The sequence below is a fragment of the Microcaecilia unicolor genome, chromosome 6, assembly GCF_901765095.1.
Source record: "Microcaecilia unicolor chromosome 6, aMicUni1.1, whole genome shotgun sequence".
Classification (NCBI taxonomy): Eukaryota; Metazoa; Chordata; class Amphibia; order Gymnophiona; family Siphonopidae; genus Microcaecilia; species Microcaecilia unicolor.
The window spans coordinates 241,198,269-241,225,555 of record NC_044036.1 but is presented as its reverse complement, the minus strand read 5'-3'; the positions used below and the strand labels follow the sequence as shown (position 1 = coordinate 241,225,555).

The following is a 27,287-nucleotide window of genomic DNA, read 5'->3' as shown; positions in this document are numbered from 1 at the left end:
ATGTGGGAAAAAAGAGAGCTGAGGAAACTGCGTTCACGCAATGGGCACGCAACAGGCAGGAAGGCACTCACGCATGTGTGGTGGAGCATGGCTCGCGCTCAACAAAGCTCTCTTTTTAGCTTTGGCAAAATGCTGGACCGGCGTTACCCACTTGTGAGAATATACCGTGTTTCCCCGAAAATAGGACATCCCCCGAAAATAAGACCTACCCAGGTTTTGGTGCCCTTAGTAAATATAAGGCCTCCCCTGAAAGTAAGGCCTAGCAAAGTCTTATTTTCAGGGGCTGTCTTATTTCGGGGAAACACGGTTGGCCCGCCCACCCTCCCTCCATCACTTCTGCAACTAACCCCCCACCCGAGATGGCCCCCCCACCCGAAGTCGCCGGGCCACCCCTCCGTCGCTCCGAAAGTAACCTTTCACTTGCCTTCCAGTTCGCATCGCAGCAAGCAGCAGGGCAGGCCACACCTTCCTTCCGTGTCCCGCCCTCGCCTGACGTAACGTAACGTCAGGCGAGGGCGGGGCACGGAAGGAAGGAGAGGCCTGCCCTGCTGCTTGCTGCGATGCGAACTGGAAGGCAAGTGAAAGGAGGCTTCAGGTTAGTTTCTGAGCGACGGAGGGGTGGCCCGGCGACTTCGGGTGAGGGGCCATCTCGGGTGGGGGGTTAGTTGCAGAAGTGATGGAGAGGGTGGGCGGGCCAACCGTGTTTCCCCGAAATAAGACAGCCCCTGAAAATAAGACCTAGCGCCGTTTTGGGAGCAAAAATTAATATAAGACAGTGTCTTATATTCGGGGAAACACGGTAGGAGCCTGCTTGTCCTCGGAGAATAGGATTTATAGTGAATGACATCAATGTATATTTAACTGCACAAAGTCACGCTATAGTGCTATCACCTATGTATATTGTGATGATATAAATGTTGTTTACAGGGAGATGTTGGAGCAGATGGTTTTCCAGATGCTAAGTAAGGAGATTCAGAGTCTCTGTAAGAAACAACGCTTACCTCTTTGCTCTTTTTCTTCTTCTTTTTCTCCTTGGAAGGTTGTTTGCTCTCTTTCTCTGTTATGACAAATCACATTTAGCCCATCAGTCTCAGGTATAGTATCAATTGATAGTACAAAGTGAAGGATAAAAAGCTCTGAAACCACACTAAACATACTATTAAATTTTTTCCATATGTAAAAAGTCCAGATAAGATAGGTAGGAGGCAGAGGTGATTTCTAGGGCCACAGGAAATCATGGAAGACCAACAGGTAGGAACTGGAAAGGGGGCGGGGGCACGGGTGACTGCCTGAGCTGGAAGATCAGAGAAAGACAGCAGCCAGTCTTACCTGTGGTGTTGGACAACAGGAAACAAAGGAGAGGTGTAGGAATGGAAAATGGAAAAATAAGTTTCTTGGGCTACAAAACCATAAAGACACAAATGTACAAGAGAAATAGAAGCTATCCAATGGGAAAGGTCACTGGGCGTTGGCTATAGTTTTAAATATTACTACATAAAAACTGCAAATTTACCCAGGTAAATGACTTCTGGAAAGTGCCTTCATTATGTGCATATGCAATAAAGTTTAATATCCAATTATGTATTGTTCTGAGGAGGGGGTGTGTGTCATTGAGTAGATTATGATTGTTTACTTTATTGAAACCTAAAGGGTGTTCCCAGGGGCTTTGAAATTGAGGTGGGCGCAGAGAGTCACCTTGTCATACTAAATATGCTTGCCCTGTGAGAAGTGGATTCACTCTTACCTTCATCGCTATTCTCAGCAGGCACTTTCTCTTCAAAGCCCAAGCCAAATAAATCCAAATCATTCTTGGGTTTGAAAGGGTGAATTGTGGATTTCAGAATCCCGGGGTGCTTCACGGGGGCCATATCATCCTCCGAGACATCTGAGATATCTTCTCGCACCGGAAACACATCCTTAGAATAAAAGAATAAAGAAAGAACAGTTCTGAAACACTCTAGTACAGCTTATTTAAACTACATCATGAGCAAAAACATTTTGCTGCTAACTGAATTTCAGAAATAAAACATGCCCTCCTAGGGCTTTTTTTTTTAAACTAGTGGATACAGTCACATTAATTAAAACTGAATGAGAAAAAAAAAAACAAACTTTCAACATTTATGAACTTCTGGGATATAGAATTCCTAACTACAGGTTAGTTTTAATCTCATTCAATTTTAAACAAGTCGACTGCACCCCAGTATCTACTAAGGATATATACGGCAGGCAACTGTTTCTTTAGTTACCTCTTTGAAGTTCCTACGAGTTGTGATGGATTCAGCACATACTATGAAGACTCACATGTGAGAATTATTTTAAGCTGTGCCATCTTTGACAGATTAGACTACCTCCACAAACAGCAGTTCAAAATATTGGTGCAGGCCCTTGTTTTGTCTCATCTAGTGATCCAGTAACATCTTTGCTATGAAACGCCATTGGCTTCCTGTTAAATGATTTTTACCTGATTTTAATCTTCAGCCAGGGATCGATAAAAGTAACTTTTATTCAGCATCACACTAGTGTATGACCCGACATGGGGCTGTGTTTCGAGGGAACAACCGTCTGACACTTGCTGTAGAAAATCACAAAATATGGGTGTAGAATGGTACAACTGATGAACAGTAAGCTACTCAAGTGCAACGGAACCCAGTCGGACGCCCTTGGTTTTCCCTTGGTTGGCCCAGCTACTCTCCCATGTTCTCTGCTCTCTGAGACCAGTCTATTCCTTTGAATGATACTATTAAAATGCTGGGTGTTGTGGTAGCCAACTCAGTTTCTCTCAGCACATCTCTACTGTTCTGCAAAATCATTCTTGGCCTTAAGGCAGATCCGAACTTCCCGTTCTCCTTTTGACAAAGTTTCTTCGTTTACTGATAAATTCTTTATTTATGAAGATGATGGCTTGAAGGGAGCAGTGAGAAGTCGCTTCTAAACCTTCCTACCTTAACTTTTTTGAAACGCTGAAATTTCCTCAGCTTTATGCCTAAGAGGAGGGGCAGACAGCGCGCTAGTCCCTCATCGCCAGTCACGCTGATGGCGGGTTCCTTGGACCGCTTCTTTTCTCCAGGCATTTTGTCGGGATCTGTGTCTTCGTTGCTGGAGGGCGCGGGGAGAGGTTTGCCACGCTCACAGCCAGAAGCGGAAACATCGTTGAGTCCCGAGATGCGGGTAGCTCCTCCTATGCCAGCGGACGCGCCGAGCAGGGGCCAGGAGACCCTTAGCTCCCAAGAGGTGCTGGAGCTTCCAGGCGTGGGATCCAGCTCGGGGACTGCACCACTGACTACCGCTCTACAGAAAGCAGCGATTCTCTCTTCTCTGGTCTTCTTCAATATCAAATCCGACATCTTCACTTAATCCAGAATATGGCAGTTAAACAGAGCATGTAAGTTCGACAGTGTTACCCGTCTTCTAAAATTGGAACACTGGCTCCCTATTCATCACCGCATTTCACTAACCCATTAGATTTTGCATTCTGGGATCCCTCAGTTCTTGTTTAGATCACTTATTCCATATATACCAGTGTACACCTTGCGTTCTGCTGACCAACATTTATTGTTCCATCACATCTATAAATTCACTTTCACTGAGCTAGATCTGCTTGCTTTTCTGTTATTGCTCCTACACTTTGGAATTCCATACCCCTGTTTTTGGTTAGAACTTTCTTTTTAAGAATGCTAAAGCACTCCTAAAAACATACTTTTTCAATAAGGCATTTAACGCCATTTGAAGGATACCTTGCAGGTTTCGCGTTACTGTTGGATTGCCCACTCCTCCACTCTTTTACAATTATATTTAGTTTTCTGGCATCCAGCTTTTTATCAGTTAGGATGGGGATGTCCCAGGTGATCAAAACCTTTTTGATTTCCACAATTCTTAGTGTCATTATCCCAATGTTTTTCCAGTACACTGATGATGTAAAGCTTGCAGCGATCCCAGTGAGAGACATGCCACCTTGTTGTACCTTTCTGTATAAAAATTTTCCACCATCAGCACTTCGCAGCCAGCCACAAGATGAGTAACTGTTTCTATCTCATTCTTACAGAATCAACAGATGTCTGTTGCACCAAGTGTTTCAGTGCATGCTGTAAACTACCTCATCCGCAGTCTGCTGTCCTGGACTGCAGCTATCAATCGTTCATCCTTATGTTTCAAATCACCTCTTCTTAACCATTCATGTGTCCAATGTTGATCCACAAATGGGTCCTGGAGTAACATTTTGTATTTCCCACAGAATTTATGCATTTGCCACTTGTTGTTTCTCAACTGATAATCCAGTTCCGTGAAGAGTTTTTTTTCTCTTCCATTGCAAATTCTGTTGCTTCCTTCCCTTTTGGTATCAATGGATTTTCAACCATTCTTTCTACTCATCAGAATGCTTTTCCAAATGTAATGACGTTCTGAGCCATGACTTGACCCTTCAGAATCAACCCTGCCAGGACATGTGTAGAAGATGCAATCTGCTAACCAGTTTGACACAGAGGCATATTTTCAAAGCCTATGGAACTTTGTAAGTCTAAGTGCTTTGAAAATGAGCCCCAAAGTATGTTTACCAATGGCTGCCTCCTTCCTGTTTGGGTAAAAAAAAAAAAAGATGGGTGGATTGCATGTGGGCTTTAGTACGCTCCAGATAGAAGATTAAAGTCTGCTTGTGGTCCAAGATGTGCAGTGTGCTTTCACCAGGTAGGGCATGACACTTTGGGAAGAATGTTGGCAGAACAATGAACTGATTAAGAAGGAATTCCAACACTATCTTAGGAATTAAGTGTGCAAAGAACTACTCTGTTGTGATGAAATTTTGTGTAAAGTTGATCAGCTACTAGATCCTGAAGCTCGCTGTTCCCATGTACTGAAGTGACCGCCACCAAAAACAAATCCTTCCAGGTTGGGTACTTCAGGTGGCAAGTATCAAGCGGTTCAAAAGGAGCTTTCATCAGTGAGGAACTCATCAGTGAGCGACTCATTTTCCGCCAAAGTCGCTATGCACACATTAGCCCCCTCCTTAAGTCACTTCACTGGCTCTCTATCCGTTTCCTTATTCAGTTTAAGCTTCTCTTATTGACCTATAAGTGTAATCACTCTGCTGCTCCCCAGTACCTCTCCACTCTTGTCTCTCCCTACGCCCCCCCTCAGGTACTCCGTTCTGTAGATAACTCTCTCTTATCTGTCCCCTTCTCCTCTACTGCTAATTCTAGACTCCGTTCCTTTTGTCTTGCTGCACCTCACGCCTGGAATAGACTTCCAGAGCCTGTGCGCCTAGCCCCGTCTTTGGCCATCTTCAAGTCCAAACTTAAAGCCTACCTCTTTACCACTGCTTTTGACTTCTAACCTCTACTCACTTGCCCTGTCCTTTATCCTCACCTCTTTATTCCCTTACCCTTAATTGTTCTGTCTGTTTAGCTGTCTTATCTAGATTGTAAGCTCTTTCAGCAGGGATTGTCTTTTTTTGTGTATGGTGTACTGCGCTGCGTATGCCTTGTAGCGCTATAGAAATGTTAAATAGTAGTAGTAGTAGGATGGCAATGAGGTCCCATACTGTTAGAGGTTTGATGGTGGGGCTTCATGAAAAGCTACCTTCTCATGAAACAAACTAAAGGCTATACAGCGATGGACTTACCTTCTATACAGTAAGAACCAATGGCACTTAGGTGAACGCTTACAGAGTTGGTTTTGAGAACAGATTCAGAAAGGTGTAGAAGGTATTCAAGCAAGTTTTGTATAGGGCAGGAAAAAGATCTAGAGCCTTGCCTTCACATCAGACAGCAAACCTCTTCAACTTAAAATTATACAACCTCTTAGTGGAATCTTTTTTGGAAGCAAGCAGAACCCGAGAAACACCCTCATACATTAAAGGGATGCAAGTTCTAAGCTCTCAACATCCAAGCTATAAGGGCAAGGGATTGGAGATTGGGATGTAGAAGACACCTCTCATTCTGAGTGTCGAGGGTTGGAAGACACTCCAGTTTCCACGGACCCTTGGAAGATAACTCCAGAAGTAGAGGGAATAACATCTGCTTCAGCCAGTAAGGCATGATGAGGATCATGGTTCCTTGATCCTGCTCGAGTTTCAGCAAAATCGCTCCACCAGAGGTATGAGAGGATAGGCATACAGAAGGCCTTTCCCCCACACAAGACAGGCATCCAATGCTATGCTGTTTGATCTCAGTATGGAGCAGAACTGAGGGACTTTTTTGGTTAAAATGAGTGGGAAAGAGGTCCTGTTTGGAAGACCTCCTGGGCAATGCTCATGTTGAATGACCACTTGTGTGGTTGCATCACCCTGCTCTGTCTGTCTGCCAGGCTGTTACATTTGCTTGCCAGGTATGTGATCTGAGTAACATGCCATGGCTGAAAGCCCACTGCCACATCCTGACCACTTCATAACACAAGAGGTACAATTCTATGCCTCTCTGCTTGTTGACACAGTACATCGCAACCCGATTGTCTATTTGAAGATAATTTGGTGCATTAGCTGATCTCTGAAAACCTTTAGAACATTCCAAATGGCCTTTGACTCCTGGAGACTGTGTGGAGGCGAGTATCCTGGGCAGATCAATGACCCTGGGTGTGAAACCCATCCACATGAGCTCCCCAGCCTAGGTTGGATGCATCTGTTGTCAGCATCTTCTGAGGAGGAGGAATTTGGAACAGATGCCCAGTACTAGACTGGACCAAACTGTCCACCACAAGAGCATGAGCTCCAGAGTGACAGTGATGATGTCCACTAGGTTCCCCTTAGCCCGACATCACTGGGAAGCTAGGGTCCATTGGGCCTCTCTCAAATGAAGGTGTGCCATGCCTGTAACATGCACAGTACAGGCCACATGTGGCCTAACAACCTCAACATCTGATGGCTCCGCTGAACTTGATGAGTGATGCTGATCATGGCATCTGTCATGGAAGCTAGTAGGTAGGCTCAAACCCAAACTGTGTCTAGCAGGGCTGCAAAAAATTTCAATTGCTGAACAGGAAGGAGATGAGATTTTGGCTATTTTATGACAAACCCTAGTAACTACAGCACCAAACATTTTCTGCATTGATTCTCGAGCACCTTCTTTTTATGTGCTCTTCAACACATGCACTTTCAGTTCGCATAGTGACACTGACTACTGTGAGGCATTTTGTGAAGACACTGGGAGCAGAAGCGAGGCCAAAAGGCAGAATGCGATACTGGTAATGGTCCTGCCCTACTCAAAATTTGAGATACATCCTGTGACTGGATGTATCTGTATGTGGGTATAAGTATTCTTTGTCCAGAGAGCATAGCCAGTCATTTGCCTGAATCATGGGAAGCAGGGAACAAAAGGAAACTATCCTCAACTTTTCTTTTGCTAGACTTTTGCTCAGGGCCCTTAGGTCTAGGATGGGCACAAGAAAGTACTTGGAGTAGAATATCACCTCTTCTTCCCCTAGTGGTACAGGATCAATTGTATGTGCCTTTAGAAGAGAAGAATTCCTCTGCAAGCTCATCCTGGTGCTGAGAGCTGAACTCTTGGTGGGTAATTTGGAGGGAGTTCTTACTAATGAAGGGCGTAACCCCCCCCCCCCCCCCCCGGACTATTTCAAGAACCCACTGGTCTGAGGTTACATGGGGTCATCTTGCTTGAAAAAAAATTCTGCCTCCCTTCTACTGGTAGGGCATCCAGGACGGTCACTTTTATGACAGCTATGCTCTCTTGGAGCCAGTTAAAAGCTTGTCTGCTTTGACTAGGGAGCTGGCTGGGTTTTTTGGGTTCGCTGCTGCCAAGGGCGGAGGCAGGAACCCTGGAACTGCTGGAGAGGGTGGATGGGCAGACAGAGAAAACCCATGCCTTTGAGAGTAATAGGGTCTCCTCTAACTACTGCCTGAAAACCTCCAAGAAGTGGAGGTCACAGAAGGAGTGGGCTGAGACAGCAATTTGAGGTATCAGCATGTTTCTTGATGAGATCAATGACCAATTTGTCACTTTAAAGATTAAGGAATGACTACTAGTTTCCCTCTGCAATACGCAGCCAAGCAAGTCTGCACATGCCATTACTTATGGCGGAGATTCTGGCCACATCAAAAGCATCATAAGTTGCCCGAGCTATGTGCTATCAGCATTTCTTCTGCTTGGCTACTAGCTGGCAGAGTTTAGTGGCCTATTCTGACATAGAGTGTCTACACACACCACCGCACTGCTCACCAAGTTCTTCAAATAGAGGCTCAAGTATGGCTGATAGGACTATGCAGGAAATGAGCATAGAACCCTGAAAAACCTTCTTCCCAAAAGACTCCAGAGTTTGAGCAGCCTTCCCTGGGGCCTGGAATGTCTGCCCTTTTGCAGGCGGTTTTGAACACCATGGAATGCTGCTTCTTGAATCCGGCAGTCAACTTTACATATATAAAGTCTACCTTCTTACAGGGAGGAGAGTCTTCAATTCTTCAACTGCATTTCCATTGTCACAACTTCCTTAGGAGGGGCATCATAATCAAGGATGCTCAACAGCTCAGCCCTCGGCACATCCTCAACTTCTAAATGAAATGGGACAGCCATCTCCCACAAAAAAATGTGACAAAGGAGATCTCCTCTGGGGGAGACTTCCTCCTCTCCTGAGGTGGGGAGAGTTCCTTTGGTTCCAAGAGCAGTTGGAATCAGACTCAGCAAAGTACTAATTTTGAGACATCTGAGTCTGTGCCCATCACAGACCACTGGACTCATGGCCAGAGTCTTGGTGGGAATGCCAGATCCTCTCCTGAACTCTGAGGGGACTTCCTCCCCTATTGGGCTGGAGAAGATCACTGTCTCAACCAGCGCCAGCTCCAACTCCTGGTGGGGCACTGGCATCAATGAATGGCTGACAGGCAGGGCATAGGCAGGGCTGGGGAGGCACCATGGCTGACAGCGACGTCCTCAATGCCTCAACATCGCACCAAGCCAAGATCCATTCCAGCTCCTCCTGCAGCATAGCCCAGAACCACTCTTCGAGGGCAGGCACTGATACAGGCAGGGTCGGTGCTAATGTGGAGACAGCCTGAAAAGAAGACAATGTTGAATCAGAGGCCTACTCCTGGCTCCAGGGAAGCTGCTGTATCAGTATCAATTTTACGGAGGGGGAGTGGTCCTCTCAGCACCAATGCTTCTTGGGTACCAGCAACACAGATGTCCCTGAGTTCTTGGCACCATGCTTTGAGAAGGTCCGATGTTGATGCTTCTTTGCCTCCGCTCAATGTCTGAAAATGGGATCCCTCAGTGCTGAGAATGACATTGAATCTTTACATTTCCTCAGTGATGGGTCAGAGGATGCTTGACATTGCGGCAGACAGAGGCCTTCTCAGTTCCAGTGTGTAGTACCTCTCAATTCTTAAGGGGTCTTTTCTGCAATTGAGAACAGAATTTACATTTAGAGGCCTTATGGTCAGGACCAAGGCATGAGCACCAGTTGTGAGGGTCAGTCATACAAATGATCTTGCCACACCGACTTTTTTTTTGGGGGGGGGGGGGGGGGGGGGGGGAGAGACTGGAAAAAAGTGGAAAAATAGCCATAGCGAAATCAAATGGCTCAATTTTTTTTTAAGTTCAATAATATTTATTGAATTATAAAGTATAGAAAAATAACAGTACAACAAGGCAGAACAGATTCAACAAGAAACAATGAAAAAAAACCCCAATCAAGTAGTGGAGAATCAGTGGAGAGAATACTACAGCGATCACTACAAATAAAAAGGGAAAATTATGTCCCAACAAGTAACATACCATCTTCTGAAAATCAGTGAAATAATGAGAACCAGAAACCTATTGTTGACAAACAGCATCAAAGAGGTGCCAAATTCAATTATATCTGTTCATGGTATTATTCTGCTCAGCCAAGTAATACTCAAGCTTGGGAATGAGGACAAGATACAGCCAGCGCTGATTCACATGAATGGACTTAACAACTTTCCAATGTAATACATGCAAATGTCAAACAATTTTTCAACCTCAGGTGGGATGTCGTCCAGCAATAGTACTGATCATTGAAGCATCATCAACTGAGGAGTAAAGGAGACTTTACATGGAACAGAATAATGTCCCAATCTTTAAACCAATACCTTTGGAGCATTGGACAATCACTAATCATATGCTGCAGAGTACCGGCCTGTCTGAGGCAGGTCCAATACTTATCAGTTTCAAATTTAAGGGCCCTCTGCTGTTTAACACGCATTCAAATTGATTTGTGTATCAAGTTATAAAGTGACTGAAGTATAGGTGAAGAACAGAGTGGTCTATTAACCCCAAGGCAGAACTGCATCTATTATTCTGAAGAGAGGTTTTTTTTTTGTTACATTTGTACCCCGCGCTTTCTCACTCATGGCAGGCTCAATGCGGCGGGCAATGGAGGGTTAAGTGACTTGCCCAGAGTCACAAGGAGCTGCCTGTGCCGGAAATCGAACTCAGTTCCTCAGTTCTCCAGGAGTTGACAAGATAAGTCAATCTTCCACACGGTTTGCAATGCTACAAGTGCACACTGTTGGGAGGCTCGAAGGGAAGCACATACAAGCAGACCGGATGGCATTCATCCCAGATAGAACTGAAAAATGAGCTTGCAAAGTTATTGTTAGTAATACGTAATTTATCCTTAAAATCGAGATTGGTATTAGAGGGTGGCCAATGTAATTTTGATTTTTTAAAAAGGTTCCAGAGGAGATCCGGGAAATTGTAGACCGGTGAGTCTGACGTCGGTGCCGGGCAAAATGGTAGAGACTATTATAAAGAACAAAATTAAAGAGCATATTCAAAAGCATGGATTAATGAGACAAAGTAAATATGGATTTAGTGAAGGGAAATCTTGCCTCACCAATCTACTACATTTCTTTGAAGGGGTAAACAAACATGTGGATAAAGGTGAGCCAGTTGATATTGTGTATCTGGATTTTCAAAAGGCGTCTGACAAAGTACCCCACGAAAGACTCCAGAGGAAACTGGAGAGTCATGGGATAGGAGGTAGTGTTCTATTGTGGATTAAAAATTGGTTAAAAGAAAACAGAGAGTAGGGTTAAATGGTCAGTATTCTCAATGGAGAAGGGTAGTTAGTGGGGTTCCCCAGGGCTCTGTGCTGGGACCGCTGCTTTTTAACATATTTAGAAATGTCTTAGAGATGGGAGTAACTAGTGAGGTAATTAAATTTGCTGATCACACAAAGTTATTCAAAGTCATTAAATCGCGGGAGGATTGTGAAAACTTACAAGAGGACCTTACGAGACTGGGCGTCCAAATGGCAGATGACGTTTAATGTGAGCAAGTGCAAAGTGATGCATGTGGGAAAGAGGAACCCGAATTATAGCTACGTCATGCAAGGTTCCACATTAAGCGTCACAGACCAAGAAAGAGATCTAGGTGTCGTCGTTGATGATACGTTGAAACCTTCTGCTCAGTGTGCTGCTGCGGCTAAGAAAGCAAATAGAATGTTAGGTATTATTAGGAAAGGAATGGAAAACAAAAATGAGGATGTTATAATACCCTTGTATCACTCCATGGTGTGACCGCACCTTGAATATTGTGTTCAATTCTGGTCACCGTATCTCAAGAAAGATATAGTATAATTGGAAAAGGTGTAGCGAAAGGCGACTAAAATGATGGCGGGGATGGGACGACTTCCCTATGAAGAAAGATTAAGGAGGCTAGGGCTTTTCAGCTTGGAGAAGAGACAGCTGAGGGGAGACATAATTAGAGTTATATAAAATAATGAGTGGAGTGGAACAGGTGGATGTGAAGCGTCTGTTCACGCTTTCCAAAAATACTAGGACTAGGGGGCATGCGATGAAACTACAGTGTAGTAAACTTAAAACAAATCGGAGAAAAAAGTTTTCTTCACCCAACGCATAATTAAACTCTGGAATTCGTTGCCAGAAAACGTGGTGAGGTGGTTAGCTTGGCAGAGTTCAAAAAGGGGTTAGACGGTTTCCTAAAGGGCAAATTCATAAACCTCTACTAAATGGACTTGGGAAAAATCCACAATTCCAGGAATAACATGTATAGAATGTTTGTACGTTTGGGAAGCTTGCCAGGTGCCCTTGGCCTGGATTGGCCGCTGTCGAGGACAGGATGCTGGGCTCGATGGACCCTTGGTCTTTTCCCAGTGTGGCATTATTTATGTACTTATGAGATGGACCCAGGTGAGATGCTGGACAGGGAAGTATAGGGAACACAACAGAAACTAGAAACTGAGACCAACATGATTTGAAAAATAAAATGACCACACAACAAAAGGAATTTTCTGTTTTGTGATTAGAATATGTCAGATTTGAAATGTGTATCCTGCTAGAGCTGGTCTTAGACATGGCTAGGGCCCAGGGCAGCAACTTGGGAGAGGACCCCAAAGCCCACTACCAGGCCATGCCTTCTTCAGATTCTAGAAGGCTTAGGGCTCTCTCTGGCCAGGGGGCAGCTGTCCTAGTTGCACTCCCCTGGCATCTTTATATTTTGCACGGTATAGGAGGAAATGTATCTTTTTCTATTTCTTTATATGATATATGATCTTTATTTCTTTATATGATCTTTATATTTTGAACAGTATAGGAGAAAATGCATCTCTTTCTATTTCTTTGTGTGGCTTCTTGGGGTTTTCGTTTAATATATTTTTATCATTTTTGGTCAGTTATTATGTATTTGGCATTTGTGTTCTGTGTGTGATTGAGGTATTCTGTTAACATGAATTTTTGCATTCTGTAGTAATTTGGCTTGTTTAGTTTTCCAGATAGTGCTGGGGACATCTGTGACGGAGGAGAGGAGAAAGCGGTTTGTTGGCCTTGTTCTATATTGTTTGTGATTTATAAAACGACAGTTGTATAGAATACTGTTTCTTTTTATACTTTAATAAAATGATTTAAATATACAATCATAACTGTTCAAGACTCATTCAGATGGGATCAGACAGAGCTTGTGGGGACATGGACAGCGCAGGCGAGTAGAGGGACAGAATTTACATGGACAGGGCGGGGATGGGGTGGAGACCGTCACAAACTTTGTCCCCATGTCATTCTCTACCCAGGTCCTCTGTTCCACGTAGAAGGGATTCGTGCATGGAAATAGCATCAAGTAAGAAGTTGTTTTGGAGGAGTAGCCTCGTGGTTAGTGCAGTGGACTTCGATTCCCACTGCAGCTACTTATGACTCTAAGGGGCTCATTTTCAAAGCACTTAGCCTCCCAAAATTCCATAGAAACCTATGGAACTTAGCCTCCCAAAGTGCTTTGAAAATATGCCTCATATGTCACTTAACCCTCCCATTGCCCCAGGTACAAATAAAGCGAATGCTGCATACCTGTAGAAGGTATTCTCCGAGGACAGCAGGCTGATTGTTCTCACTGATGGGTGACGTCCACGGCAGCCCCTCCAATCGGAATCTTCACTAGCAAAAGCCTTTGCTAGCCCTCGCGCGCCGATGCGCACCGCGCATGCGCGGCCGTCTTCCCGCCCGAAACCGGCTCGTGCCGGCCAGTCTCATATGTAGCAAGACAAAGAGAAGGGAAGACACAACTCCAAAAGGGGAGGCGGGCGGGTTTGTGAGAACAATCAGCCTGCTGTCCTCGGAGAATACCTTCTACAGGTATGTAGCATTCGCTTTCTCCGAGGACAAGCAGGCTGCTTGTTCTCACTGATGGGGTATCCCTAGCCCCCAAGCTCACTCAAAACAACAAACATGGTCAATTGGACCTCGCAACGGCGAGGACATAACTGAGATTGACCTAACAATTTTTCCAACTAACAGAGAGTGTAGCCTGGAATAGAAAAAACATGGGCCTAGGGGGGTGGAGTTGGATTCTGAACCCCGAACAGATTCTGAAGCACTGACTGCCCGAACAGACTGTCGCGTCGGGTATCCTGCTGCAGGCAGTAATGAGATGTGAATGTGTGGACAGAAGACCACGTCGCAGCTTTGCAAATCTCTTCAATAGTGGCTGACTTCAAGTGGGCTACCGACGCTGCCATGGCTCTAACATTATGAGCCGTGACATGACCCTCAAGAGCCAGCCCAGCCTGGGCGTAAGTGAAGGAAATGCAATCTGCTAGACAATTGGATATGGTGCGTTTCCCCACAGCCACTCCCCTCCTGTTGGGATCAAAAGAAACAAACAATTGGGCGGACTGTCTGTTGGGCTGTGTCCGCTCCAGATAGAAGGCCAATGCTCTCTTGAAGTCCAATGTGTGCAGCTGACGTTCAGCAGGGCAGGAATGAGGACGGGGAAAGAATGTTGGCAAGACAATTGACTGGTTCAGATGGAACTCCGACACAACCTTTGGCAAGACCTTAGGGTGAGTGCGGAGGACTACTCTGTTATGATGAAATTTGGTGTAAGGGGCCTGGGCTACCAGGGCCTGAAGCTCACTGACTCTACGAGCTGAAGTAACTGCCACCAAGAAAATGACCTTCCAGGTCAAGTACTTCAGATGGCAGGAGTTCAGTGGCTCAAAAGGAGGTTTCATCAGCTGGGTGAGAACGACATTGAGATCCCATGACACTGTAGGAGGTTTGACGGGGGGCTTTGACAAAAGCAAACCTCTCATGAAGCGAACAACTAAAGGCTGTCCTGAGATCGGCTTACCTTCCACACGGTAATGGTATGCACTAATTGCACTAAAATGAACCCTTACAGTTAGTCTTGAGACCAGACTCAGACAAGTGCAGAAGGTATTCAAGCAGGGTCTGTGTAGGACAAGAGCGAGGATCTAGGGCCTTGCTGTCACACCAGATGGCAAACCTCCTCCATAGAAAGAAGTAACTCCTCTTAGTGGAAACTTTCCTGGAAGCAAGCAAGATGCGGGAGACACCCTCTGACAGACCCAAAGAGGCAAAGCCTACGCTCTCAACATCCAGGCCGTGAGAGTCAGAGACTGGAGGTTGGGATGCAAAAGCGCCCCTTCGTCCTGTGTGATGAGGGTCGGAAAACACTCCAATCTCCACGGTTCTTCGGAGGACAACTCCAGAAGAAGAGGGAACCAGATCTGACGCGGCCAAAAAGGAGCAATCAGAATCATGGTGCCTCGGTCTTGCTTGAGTTTCAACAAAGTCCTCCCCACCAGAGGTATGGGAGGATAAGCATACAGCAGACCCTCCCCCCAGTCCAGGAGGAAGGCATCCGATGCCAGTCTGCCATGGGCCTGAAGCCTGGAACAGAACTGAGGGACTTTGTGGTTGGCTCGAGATGCGAAGAGATCTACCAAGGGGGTGCCCCACACCTGGAAGATCCGTCGCACTACACGGGAATTGAGCGACCACTCGTGAGGTTGCATAATCCTGCTCAGCCTGTCGGCCAGACTGTTGTTTACGCCTGCCAGATATGTGGCTTGGAGCACCATGCCGTGACGGCGAGCCCAGAGCCACATGCTGACGGCTTCCTGACACAGGGGGCGAGATCCGGTGCCCCCGCTTGTTGGTTGTCTGTCTGAATTTGGACAATTTGGTGGGACAGCCGATCTCTGAAAGCCTTCAGAGCGTTCCAGACCGCTCGTAACTCCAGGAGATTGATCTGCAGATCGCGTTCCTGGAGGGACCAGCTTCCTTGGGTGTGAAGCCCATCGACATGAGCTCCCCACCCCAGGAGAGACGCATCCGTAGTCAGCACTTTTTGTGGCTGAGGAATTTGGAAGGGACGTCCCAGAGTCAAATTGGACCAAATCGTCCACCAATACAGGGATTTGAGAAAACTCGTGGACAGGTGGATCACGTCTTCTAGATCCCCAGCAGCCTGAAACCACTGGGAAGCTAGGGTCCATTGAGCAGATCTCATGTGAAGGCGGGCCATAGGAGTCACATGAACTGTGGAGGCCATGTGGCCCAGCAATCTCAACATCTGCCGAGCTGTGATCTGCTGGGACGCTCGCACCCGCGAGACGAGGAACAACAAGTTGTTGGCTCTCGCCTCTGGGAGATAGGCACGAGCCGTCCGAGAATCCAGCAGAGCTCCTATGAATTCGAGTTTCTGCACTGGGAGAAGATGGGACTTTGGATAATTTATCACGAACCCCAGTAGCTCCAGGAGGCTAATAGTCATCTGCATGGACTGTAGAGCTCCTGCTTCGGATGTGTTCTTCACCAGCCAATCGTCGAGATATGGGAACACGTGTACCCACAGCCTGCGAAGTGCCGCCGCTACTACAGCCAAGCACTTCGTGAACACTCTGGGCGCAGAGGCGAGCCCAAAGGGTAGCACACAGTACTGGAAGTGACGTGTGCCCAGCTGAAATCGCAGATACTGCCTGTGAGCTGGCAGTATCGGGATGTGTGTGTAGGCGTCCTTCAAGTCCAGACAGCATAGCCAATCGTTTTCCTGAATCATGGGGAGAAGGGTGCCCAGGGAAAGCATCCTGAACTTTTCATTGACCAGATATTTGTTCAGGGCCCTTAGGTCTAGGATGGGACGCATCCCCCCTGTTTTCTTTTCCACAAGGAAGTACCTGGAATAGAATCCCAGCCCTTCCTGCCCGGATGGCACGGGCTCGACCGCATTGGCGCTGAGAAGGGCGGAGAGTTCCTCTGCAAGTACCTGCTTGTGTTGGAAGCTGTAAGACTGAGCTCCCGGTGGCCAATTTGGAGGTTTGGAGGCCAAATTGAGGGTGTATCCTTGCTGGACTATTTGAAGAACCCACTGGTCGGAGGTTATGAGAGGCCACCTTTGGTGAAAAACTTTCAACCTCCCTCCGACCGGCAGGTCGGCCGGCACTGACACTTGGATGTCGGCTATGCTCTGCTGGAGCCAGTCAAAAGCTCGTCCCTTGCTTTTGCTGGGGAGCCGAGGGGCCTTGCTGAGGCGCACGCTGCTGACGAGAGCGCGCGCGCTGGGGCTTAGCCTGGGCCGCAGGCTGTCGAGAAGGAGGATTGTACCTACGCTTGCCAGAAGAGTAGGGAATAGTCTTCCTTCCCCCACAAAAACGTCTACCTGTAGAGGTAGAAGCTGAAGGCTGCCGGCGGGAGAACTTGTCGAAAGCGGTATCCCGCTGGTGGAGCTGCTCTACCACCTGTTCGACTTTCTCTCCAAAAATATTATCCGCACGGCAAGGCGAGTCCGCAATCCGCTGCTGGATCCTATTCTCCAGGTCGGAGGCACGCAGCCATGAGAGTCTGCGCATCACCATACCTTGAGCAGCGGCCCTGGACGCAACATCAAAGGTGTCATATACCCCTCTGGCCAGGAATTTTCTGCACGCCTTCAGCTGCCTGACCACCTCCTGAAATTGCTTGGCTTGCTCAGGAGGGAGCATATCCACCAAGCCCGCCAGCTGCCGAACATTATTCCGCATATGTATGCTCGTGTAGAGCTGGTAGGACTGGATTTTGGCCATGAGCATAGAAGAATGGTAGGCCTTCCTCCCAAAGGAGTCTAAGGTTCTAGAGTCCTTGCCTGGGGGCGCCGAAGCATGCTCCCTAGAACTCTTAGCCTTCTTTAGGGCCAAATCCACAACTCCAGAGTCGTGAGGCAACTGAGTGCGCATCAGCTCTGGGTCCCCACGGATCCGGTACTGGGACTCGATCTTCTTGGGAATGTGGGAATTACTTAATGGTTTGGTCCAGTTCGCCAGCAATGTCTTTTTGAGGACATGATGCATGGGTACTGTGGACGCTTCCTTAGGTGGAGAAGGATAGTCTAGGAGCTCAAACATTTCAGCCCTGGGCTCGTCCTCCACAACCACCGGGAAGGGGATGGCCGTTGACATCTCCCGGACAAAGGCCGCAAAAGACAGACTCTCGGGAGGAGAAAGCTGCCTTTCAGGGGAGGGAGTGGGATCAGAAGGCAGTCCATCAGACTCCTCGTCAGAGAAATATCTGATGTCCTCCTCCTCCTCCCGCGAGGCCTCACCATCGGTATCAGACACAAGTTCACGGACCTGTGTCTGAAGCCGTGCCCGGCTCGACTCCGTGGAACCACGGCCACGGTGGGAGCGTCGAGAGGTAGACTCCCTCGCCCGCACCATCGGGGAGCCTTCCTGGGAGGCGACCGCAGTCGGTACCGATGTCGGAGACCTCACCCCGGGCAAGGGGCCAGCCGGCGCCTCACTCGACGGTACCGGAGGCGCAAGCACCCCCGGTACTGGAGGGGAAGGGCGCAACAGCTCTCCCAGGATCTCTGGGAGGACGGCCCGGAGACTCTCGTGCAGAGCGGCTGTGGAGAAAGACGTGGAAGCCGATGCAGGTGTCGATGTCAGAGACTGTTCCGGGCGTGGAGGCTGTTCTGGGCTGTCCATAGTGGAGCGCATTGACACCTCTTGAACAGAGGGTGAGCGGTCCTCTCGGTGCCGATGCCTACTGGGTGCCGACTCCCTCGGCGACCCAGAGCTCTCAGTGCCGATACAGGAAGGGGACCGGTGTCGATACTTCTTCGACTTTTTGGAACGAAGCATGTCACCGGAGCTTCCCGGCACCGACGAGGAGGACGTAGAATCCAGCCGTCGATTCCTCGGGGCCGAGTCCGAAGAAGGTAGGTCTCGGGGGGGCTGTACCGCAGGAGCCCTCAGGGTAGGGGGAGACCCACCCGAAGGCTCACCGCCACCAGCAGGGGAATGGACAGCCCTCACCTGCACTCCAGTCGAAGCACCACCGTCCGACGACATCAGCAGAAGTGGAGGTCCCGGTACCACCGACGCAGCCTTCCGATGTCTCAGCCCCGATGCAGAGGGTCGATGCCTCGATGCACTCGATGCAGTCGCGGCCGAGGACGGAGGTCTGGACGCTGTCGACGTCGATGCACTCGATACTCCCGGTGCCGATGAAGAGCCCGAGAACAAAACGTTCCACTGGGCCAATCTCGCTACCTGAGTCCGCTTTTGTAAAAGGGCGCACAGACTACAGGCCTGCGGGCGGTGCCCAGCCCCCAGACACTGAAGACACGAAGCGTGCCTGTCAGTGAGTGAGATTACCTGGGCGCACTGGGTGCACTTCTTGAAGCCGCTGGGAGACTTCGATGACATGGGCGGAAAAATCACGCCGGCGACATCAAAATTCGTGATTGCGTAAGGCACCAAAAAGAGGGGGAGAAAAAATTCGACCTGAGGCCTCAAAAGGGCCTACCCCGAAGACGAAAAGAAACTTACCGGGGCAAAAACAAAAAATAGAGGAAAGGGAAAAAGACCGAAAAGGTCTTCTTCTGAAATCCTTTTTTTTTTTTTTTTTCTGTAGCGAAAAGTCAAAAGAGACGCGCGAGGTCAACTTAAGGGGCGCGAACGGCGTAACACGACCGTACCGAGCGCGGACAAAAGAAGACTGGCCGGCACGAGCCGGTTTCGGGCGGGAAGACGGCCGCGCATGCGCGGTGCGCATCAGCGCGCGAGGGCTAGCAAACGCTTTTGCTATTGAAGATTCCGATTGGAGGGGCTGCCGTGGACGTCACCCATCAGTGAGAACAAGCAGCCTGCTTGTCCTCGGAGAAGTACTTGTATATACTATGTAAACCACTTTGAATATAGTTGGGAAAAAAAAAGACAACCACAGAAAGGCATTATATCAAGTCACATTCCCTTTCCCCTTTTAAACACCCATAGGCAAAGGCAGCCTGAAAATAGGAATTCTGGTAAGTGCAGGGAAGCAGCCCCTTGTTTACTTGGGTTATGAATAATTCATTTCACACTCTCCAGAAGAAATAATTAGGTAAGTGACTACCCAGTGCTGAAAACAAGGGAATGCAATAAAACAAATTCTTAAATTCAACAGAATAAGAAATTATAAATACAAATCCTGCATCCTGGATCATTTCAGAAAAACACAAAGAGAATGGTAATACACCAGCGAGATCAATATGGAAGCGGCAACCCTTTCTGTGCTCCACTGTCATAGTGCAGGTGAATTTGGCACCAAAAGCATATTTTTTCCCAGACACACCAACCCATGTCAAAGAACAGAACATATAGGGGAAGGTATCCAAATAAGGGAGCCACCAAAGTTTCAACAATAGTGAAACACATGCAGGAGTGTTTAAAGGGAAAGCAGAGTAAAGGAAGCAAATTATCCTCGTCAACTTTTAAGCAGCGTGTAGATACAGGGAAAAAAACACAATTTCAAGTGTCTGTATACAAATGCTAGAAGCTTAAAAAATGGGAGAGAGAGTAAATAGCACAAAATGAAGACAGATATAATAGGCATCTCTGAGGTCTGGTGAAAGGACAATCAACGGGACACTGTGTTATCAAGATACGCATTCTATCGCAATGATAGAGTGGATCACATTGGAGGGGGGGGGGGGGGTTGAGCTATATGTTAAAGAGAGAATTGAGTCAAACAAGATAAACAAGTTTGCATAAAACAGATAGCAGCATGGAATCCTTATGGATAGAAATCCCATGTGTTAAGGGAAAGCTACTCACCTGTTCTCTGAGGACTGCAGGCATATAGTCTCACAAATGGGTGATGTCATCCGATGGAGCCTGCTGCGGACACTGCCAAAGTGTACTGCCACTTTTAAAGCAGTGCCCCCACGGTGCATGCGCAGGTGTCTTCCCACCCGATACATGAGTGTGGGACTGGCACTACAATGTTAAAGCTAAGAAGACAACTCCAAGGGGAGGTGGGCAGGTTGTGAGAATATATGCCTGCTATCCTTGGAGAACACCTGCTACAGGTGAGTAACTTAGCTTTCTCTGAGGACAAGCACACATGCTATTCTCACTAATGGGACTCACTAGCTACCAGGTTCACAGGAGAAGCGTATTTTGATAGTCAAGTGAACAGTGAGCCAGGTGAAAAACAGGCCAGAGGGTGGAGTTGGACTTTTAAACAGTAAAAAGATTCTGGAGAATTGCTTGTCCAAACCGGCTATCCCATCTGGAATACTGGTTCAGACAGTAATGAGTTGTGAGTGTGTGGATAGAAGACCGCGTAGCCACACTGCAAAGGTCTTGAATAGAGGTAGAATGGAAATGGGCTACTGAGGCCGACATAGTTCACACATTATAAGCAGTGATACGGCCATCGAGGGTCAGTCCAGCCTGAGCATAGATGTAGGAAATACGGTCAAACACTCAAGTAGAGATTGTATGCTTGGTGATGGGAACTCCTAATCTGTTAGGATCAAAGGACAAAAAGAGCTGGGAGGAATGTTGATAAGGCTTTGTGCCTACTAGATATAATGCCAAAGCACGTTTGCAGATCAAGGTTTGCAGTGAAGCTTCTCCAGGATGAGAATGCAGTTTAGGAAAGAAGTCAGAGAGAACAATGGATTGACTGAGATGAATCTCCAAAATAACCTTTTGGGAGGAATTTGAGGTGGGTTCGGAGTACAACCCTGTCATGGTAGAATCTGGTCTAAGGAGGCTCTGCCATAAAGATTTGGAGCTCAATGACTCTTTGGGCAGAAGTAAGAGCTATCAAGAACAATACTTTATAAGTTAGGACAGAGGTAGGCAATTCCAGTCCTCGAGAGCCGCAGGCAGGTCAGGTTTTCAGGATATCCACAATGAATATGCAGGAGATAGATTTGCATACCAAGGAGGCAGTGCTTGCAAATCTATCTCCTGCATATTCATTGTGGATATCCTGAAAACCTGACCTGCCTGCGGCTCTCGAGGACCGGAGTTGCCTACCCCTGAGTTAGGAACTTTAGAGAATAAGAATGCAGTGGTTTGAATAGAGGTTTCATGAGAGACGCGAGAACAACTCCCATCATACCACCAGAAGTGGTCTGATGGGAGGCATAGAGGCTCATTTTCAAAGCACTTAGCCTCCCAAAGTTCCATAGAAACCTATGGAACTTAGCCTCCCAAAGTGCTTTGAAAATATGCCTCTTAGTGTGATATAAACAGAGAGCTGAAGGAGTAGGGAAGATATGTAGGCCAAACAAATCAAACTAATCTCCAGAGATTGACTGTAGTACAGTTTACATTTATTGAGAAGTCAGGTACTAGAGACTCAACATGATCCATGTTTTTGCAAAAAATTACCTGCTTCAGGTGTCAAGTATCTGTAGGATATCTGCGGTTTGTACGATAACATTGGTTGAGCTGTTTCTACATGCTTCATTGGTTTGTTTATCCTTACCATAGGGAACCGCTCATTGTTTTGTCAGGTTTTAATGTGATATAAACTTTTCATGAATCTAGCTATCAAGGAATGCAATGAAATCGTTCCATTATCAGGTTTAGTATGAAATGTACTGATGGCACTCAAATGTACTCTGAGTTAGTCTTGAGGCCAGAATTGGAAAGATGGTGGAGGTATTCCATCAGAGGAGGTAGAGAACATGAGACAGGGTTGAGAAACTTAGAATACACTAGAGAGAAAACCTTTTCCATTTTAGGTAGCAAAATTTTCTTGTGGAGGTTTTTCTGGAAGGAAGAAGTATCTGAGAGATTGCATGGGGAATGTTTAGAGAACATAATTCTACGTCATCAGATACCATGCTGTGAGGGCTAGAGAATGAGAGTTTGGATGAAGAAGGGATCTTTCATTCTGAGGGTTGGGAAAGGATCCAACCTGAATGGTTCCTTGGATGACAATCCTAGGAGTACAAGAAAGCAGATCTGTTGAGGCCAGTAAGAAGCAATCAAAATCAAATCATGGTTCCTTGTTTTCGATGGAGTTCAGTAGAGTTTTCCCGACTAGGGACAGTAGGGGAAAAATGTAGAGAAGATCTTTCCCCCCGTGAAGTAGGAAGGCATTTGGGGCTATGTGATTGGGGCACAGAGTCTGGAACAGAATTGGGGAAGTTTGTTGTTCTGAGGAGAAGCAAACAGGTCTATCTCCAGTGTTCCCCACTGCTGAAATATCCGACGAACAACTGAGGCACGGAGAAATCATTCATGAGGTTGAAGGACTCTGCTGAGTATGTCTGCCAGGGCATTCTGCTTTCCGGCTAAGTAAACAGCTCTGAGGAAGATGTTTCAGGAAGCTGCCCATGTCCATATCTGGATTGTTTGCTGACAGAGGAGGCACTGAACACACCAGTTATGAGGGTCTTTGCCTGAAATAGTCATATTACAATAAGTATGCTTTTTAAAGCCACTTGGCACCCTCAATGACAGAGGGAAAAATGACAGACCAAGGTCAAAAGACTCAGGCTGAAAAATGAAAAATTCAATAAAAATGTTATAATGACAAAAACAGTTATGAGGAAATTTTAACCAAAAAGGGAAGTCACCAAAAGGTAAAAGGTTTATGTGCTAAGGAGAGATCAAAAGTACAACCTTTCTGCTCTGCAGAAAACAAGAGACTGGCAATCCTGCACTTGCGCACTGGGCAGGAAAGTCCCACACATATGCAGTGGGGGACACTGCCTTAAAGATTTAAAGTGGTAGTACACTTTGGCAATGTCTGCACAGGGCTCCATCGGATTATGTCACTCATTTGTGAGAATATCATACGGATTTCAATTACCCCAATATTGACTGGATAAATGTCACATCAGAAAGTGCTAAGAATATAAAATTCCTAGATGTAATAAATGACTGCTTCTTGGAATAACTGGTCCAGAAACCAGACAAGAGGGGAAGCTATTCTAGATTTAGTCGTTAGTGGAATGCAGGGCTTAGTATGAAAGATAATGGTGTTGGGTCCACACAGAAACAGTGATCATAAACACAATTAAATCTGAGCTAATATCTGAAATGAAGTCACTAAGAAAATCTACTGTAGTAGCATTTACCTTTTGAAAGGGCAACTATGACAAAAATGAGGAAAACAGTTAAAAAGAAGTTAAAAGGATCATCTGCAAAGGTCAGGATTTTAAATAAGGGCTGCATTTAGATTAAGAATTTTAATCACAATCATTCAATGAAAAATAAAGGCAACAGGGAAAACTTAAAATATCAATTTTGTATTAATTAATAAATAACCATAAGAAAAAGGACAAAAACCGCATTCAGTATAAGTAAACAACTCCACGTACTGTCTTTTAAGAACAGCAAAATGCATTCAGCATATACATTAAACACCCTATATATTATCTTAGTGTTTCTGCCAGCTTTGCCTGGTAAAAGAGCTGCCTGTTTTTTATTGACTATGTGTCCCGCGGTTGGCATTCAGAACGGCTATTCAATGCGGGCTCTTTCCGGTGAGCGACACTGAATATCTGCTTTATTTTTAGCTGGTTTAAAGTTAACTGGCTATGTCTATAATCAAAGATAGCTAGTTAACTTTAAACCAGCTAAAGATATACCACCTATTTAAGTTGCCTAATGGGGCCCCTTACAATAGCCGGATATGCATTGAATATTCAGGGACAGCAGGCTATAATGCCCGATACAGTCAACTATCTTTTATGCGCTAACCGGGGATATTCAGCAGAAGATAACTAGCTATCCCCCGCTGAATATCGCTGGATAACCAGTTAAGTGCCATTTAGCTGGCCAGGTGCCCTTCCTGGCTAGTTAAATGGTTTTGAATATCTGGAGGTATGTGTCCTGATAAGGAAAACAAGCACTCGCAAGGGACAGTTGTAGCTGGTGTTCCTAAGAATTTCATAAAGTTTAGCAATGATCAGATGTGACACTTTATGTTTTTTCCACCACTGAAGTGGGCATAACTCTTGGTCTATTTGAGCTTTGGCAAAGTGACGGTCAACAGTCTTCTTACCAAATGTTGGTTCCAGTAATGGATCATCCTCAGAATCTGATGAACACCCACAGCCTATAAGCAAACTTTCTTTTGGTGGTTCTGTACATGTTCATCCATTCTCAGCTTCTGTTTCATCATGCAACACTAGACTCCGCAGCCCTTCCAGACATTGCTGGTTACTCCTTTGGCATACACTTGAGGAGTTTGAAGCAGGGGTCCAATGCAGTTGTAATGTTCAGCCAGGACCAGTTTAGTTGTCAGCCTCTTAGATCTGTATTAAGTGCTTCTTTGAAACGAACCACGTATACTAGATCATCAGACACCATCACAGCATGTGAAGATGGCATATGGTTGGCAGCATCACCAAGAATGAGATATGCTGATCTCCACCCAATAACTCCATTGTACGTCTGCAGGGTTCAAGAATAGGCTGCATCACACAAAGTTTCTCCCACTCAGAGGTTGTTAGGAAGCTCAATGTGTGATTATGCTGAGGCTGAGTTAAAGTTGCCATCAACACTTCTTTGTTCCCAACCAGTCTCTTGATTATATCTAGGGTAGAATTCCACCTCGTGGACACATCCTGAACAAACATTTCAGAATTCACATTAAGTTTTCACTGTTGCTCCTCCAACTCCACTTGACTTGGTAGTGAGGGACAGGTGAGAGCGCGCACTGGACTTGAGGGCGGGAGAGAGCACTGGACCTCGGGGGAGGGGCAGGCAGATGGAAGAGAGAGCTGGACCTCTGCGGGAGAGGGTGGGCAAGTGGGACAGAATGTTGGACTTCAGGGGGGGGGGGACAGAGCGTTGGACTTTGGGTTGGGGGAAGTCAGGTGGGAGCACTCTGGAGCTCGGTGGGGGGAAGCCAGGTGAGAGAGTGTGTCAGACCTCGGGCAGGTGGGAGGGGGGGGGGGGGTGAGCTGGCTGAGAGACTGTGCCAGACCTCGGTGGAGGAGCCAGGTGAGAGAGAGCACCGGACACAGGGGGGAGGGGGTGATACTCACCAGCATGGCCACCAGTTTGTCGGGCTGGTGAGCAGGCAATTTGCTCAGGTGGGTTGTCAGTCAGGTAGTTAGCTAGCTAGGTCAGGCACATGCAGCAGCTGAAGCACACCCAATATCCAGCAGCAGCACTCCTCATGGAGTGGAGGAGTAGCCTAGTGGTTAGTGCAGCGGACTTTGATCCTGGGGAACTGGGTTTAATTCCTACTGCGCTCCTTGTGACTCTTGCCAAGTCATTTAACCAGCCATTGCCCCAGGTACAAATAAGTACCTGTAGATTATATGTAAACCGCTTTGAATGTAGTTGCAAAAAACCACAGAAAGGTGGTATATGAAGTCCCATTCCCTTCACTCATTGGCTCCCTGGGCCAACAGCCAATCAAGAGGCTGCTTGGCTGGCCAATCATTACGAAACACGGGCTGAGGGAAGGAGATGCAATGGCGGCCGCAGGCAGGAGATAAAGCCAGTAAGAAGAACTGAACGCAATGAAATGTATTAACCGAGATTCCTTTTTTTTTTAAAAATGGAATTAATTACCATGTTAATTGCTATTAACATGCAGCCTTACTTTAAATCAGCCATGGACATTGTTTAAAAGTACCTTCTTGGAAGCCCAGACCAGATGCATTCTACGTATTAACAAAAGTGGAAAGAACAGCAAATGACAGCCAGCATGATTAAAAGTTGAAGTGAATGAGGCTATTAGAGCCAAAATATCATCTTCCAAAAATGAAAAAAAGATCCAAATGAAGACAATAAGAAGCAACATAAGCACTGGAAAGTTAGATGCAAAGCATTGATAAAGAAAGCTAAGAAAGAATATGAAGAGAAACTTGCCACAGAAGCAAAAACTCATAGCAATAACTTTTTCAGGTACACCAGAAGCAGGGCACCTGTGAGACCATTAGATCATCAAGGAGCAAAAGGGGCACTCAGGGAGGACAAGGCCATAGTAGACAAAGAGGGGCATAATCAAACGGCGCCGGTGCCGCCGCAACAGCTGGCCGGAACCGTATTATTGAAAAAGATGGCCGGCCAACTTTTGTTTCGATAATACGGTTGGGGCCGGCCAAATGCAACAGATTGCCGGGTTTGAGATGGCCGACTTTGTTTTTCAGCGATAATGGAAACTGGAGCAGGCCATCTCAAACCCGGCCGGAGGGGCCAGCATTCGTAGTGCACTGGTACTTCTGTATGTTTAGATCTTGCTGATCAGTTATGTTATGACTTACTTGTTCAGGAGTGCTGTATTTTGTGATACTGTTTTGAGAAATGTTCAAGAAAGACTTCATACAAATGAAAAAAGTCTCTGCCTTGCATTTTCCCTTGATGGCCGTCCCTAAGGTGCACTTCCCTTAATAGCCGTCTTTCTCTTGATGGCCATCTTTCTCTCCGAAAGTGCACTTCTCTTAATGGCCGTCTTTTTCCCTGAACAGGGAAATCAAAAGTTTTTGCACACTGCTTTTTTTGTAGTAACAGTGGGATTTGAACCAACCACCTCTGCATTACAAGACCAGTGATGTAACCACTTGGCCACAGCTCCACTTACTTGGGTGTCCCTCCCTTTTGATTATACCCCTCCAGGTCTCTCTCAGCCACTCACAGACAGCTTAACGTGCTGTGATTGGCTGAGAGAGACCTGAAGGGGTATAATCAAAAGGGAGGGACAGCCAAGTAAGTGGAGCTGTGGCCAAGTGGTTACATCATGGCTCTTGTAATGCAGAGGTGGCTGGTTCAAATCCCACTGTTACTACTAAAAAAAACTGTGAGCAAAAACTGTTTTTGATTTCCCTGTTTGGGGAGAAAGCTGG

General features: G+C 46.6%; 1 protein-coding gene across 1 annotated transcript in view; it reads right to left on the bottom strand.

Annotated features, from left to right (window-relative positions):
- RABL6 (RAB, member RAS oncogene family like 6) overlaps positions 1 to 27,287 on the bottom strand; it is a 412,427-nt gene that overhangs the window by 35,771 nt on the left and 349,369 nt on the right. The window contains exons 13-14 of the mRNA XM_030206942.1: positions 1,745 to 1,916; positions 1,002 to 1,057 (exon numbers count right to left, since the gene is read on the bottom strand). Coding sequence (XP_030062802.1) covers positions 1,002 to 1,057; positions 1,745 to 1,916 — 228 coding nt within the window. The remainder of the gene's footprint in view (positions 1 to 1,001; positions 1,058 to 1,744; positions 1,917 to 27,287) is intronic.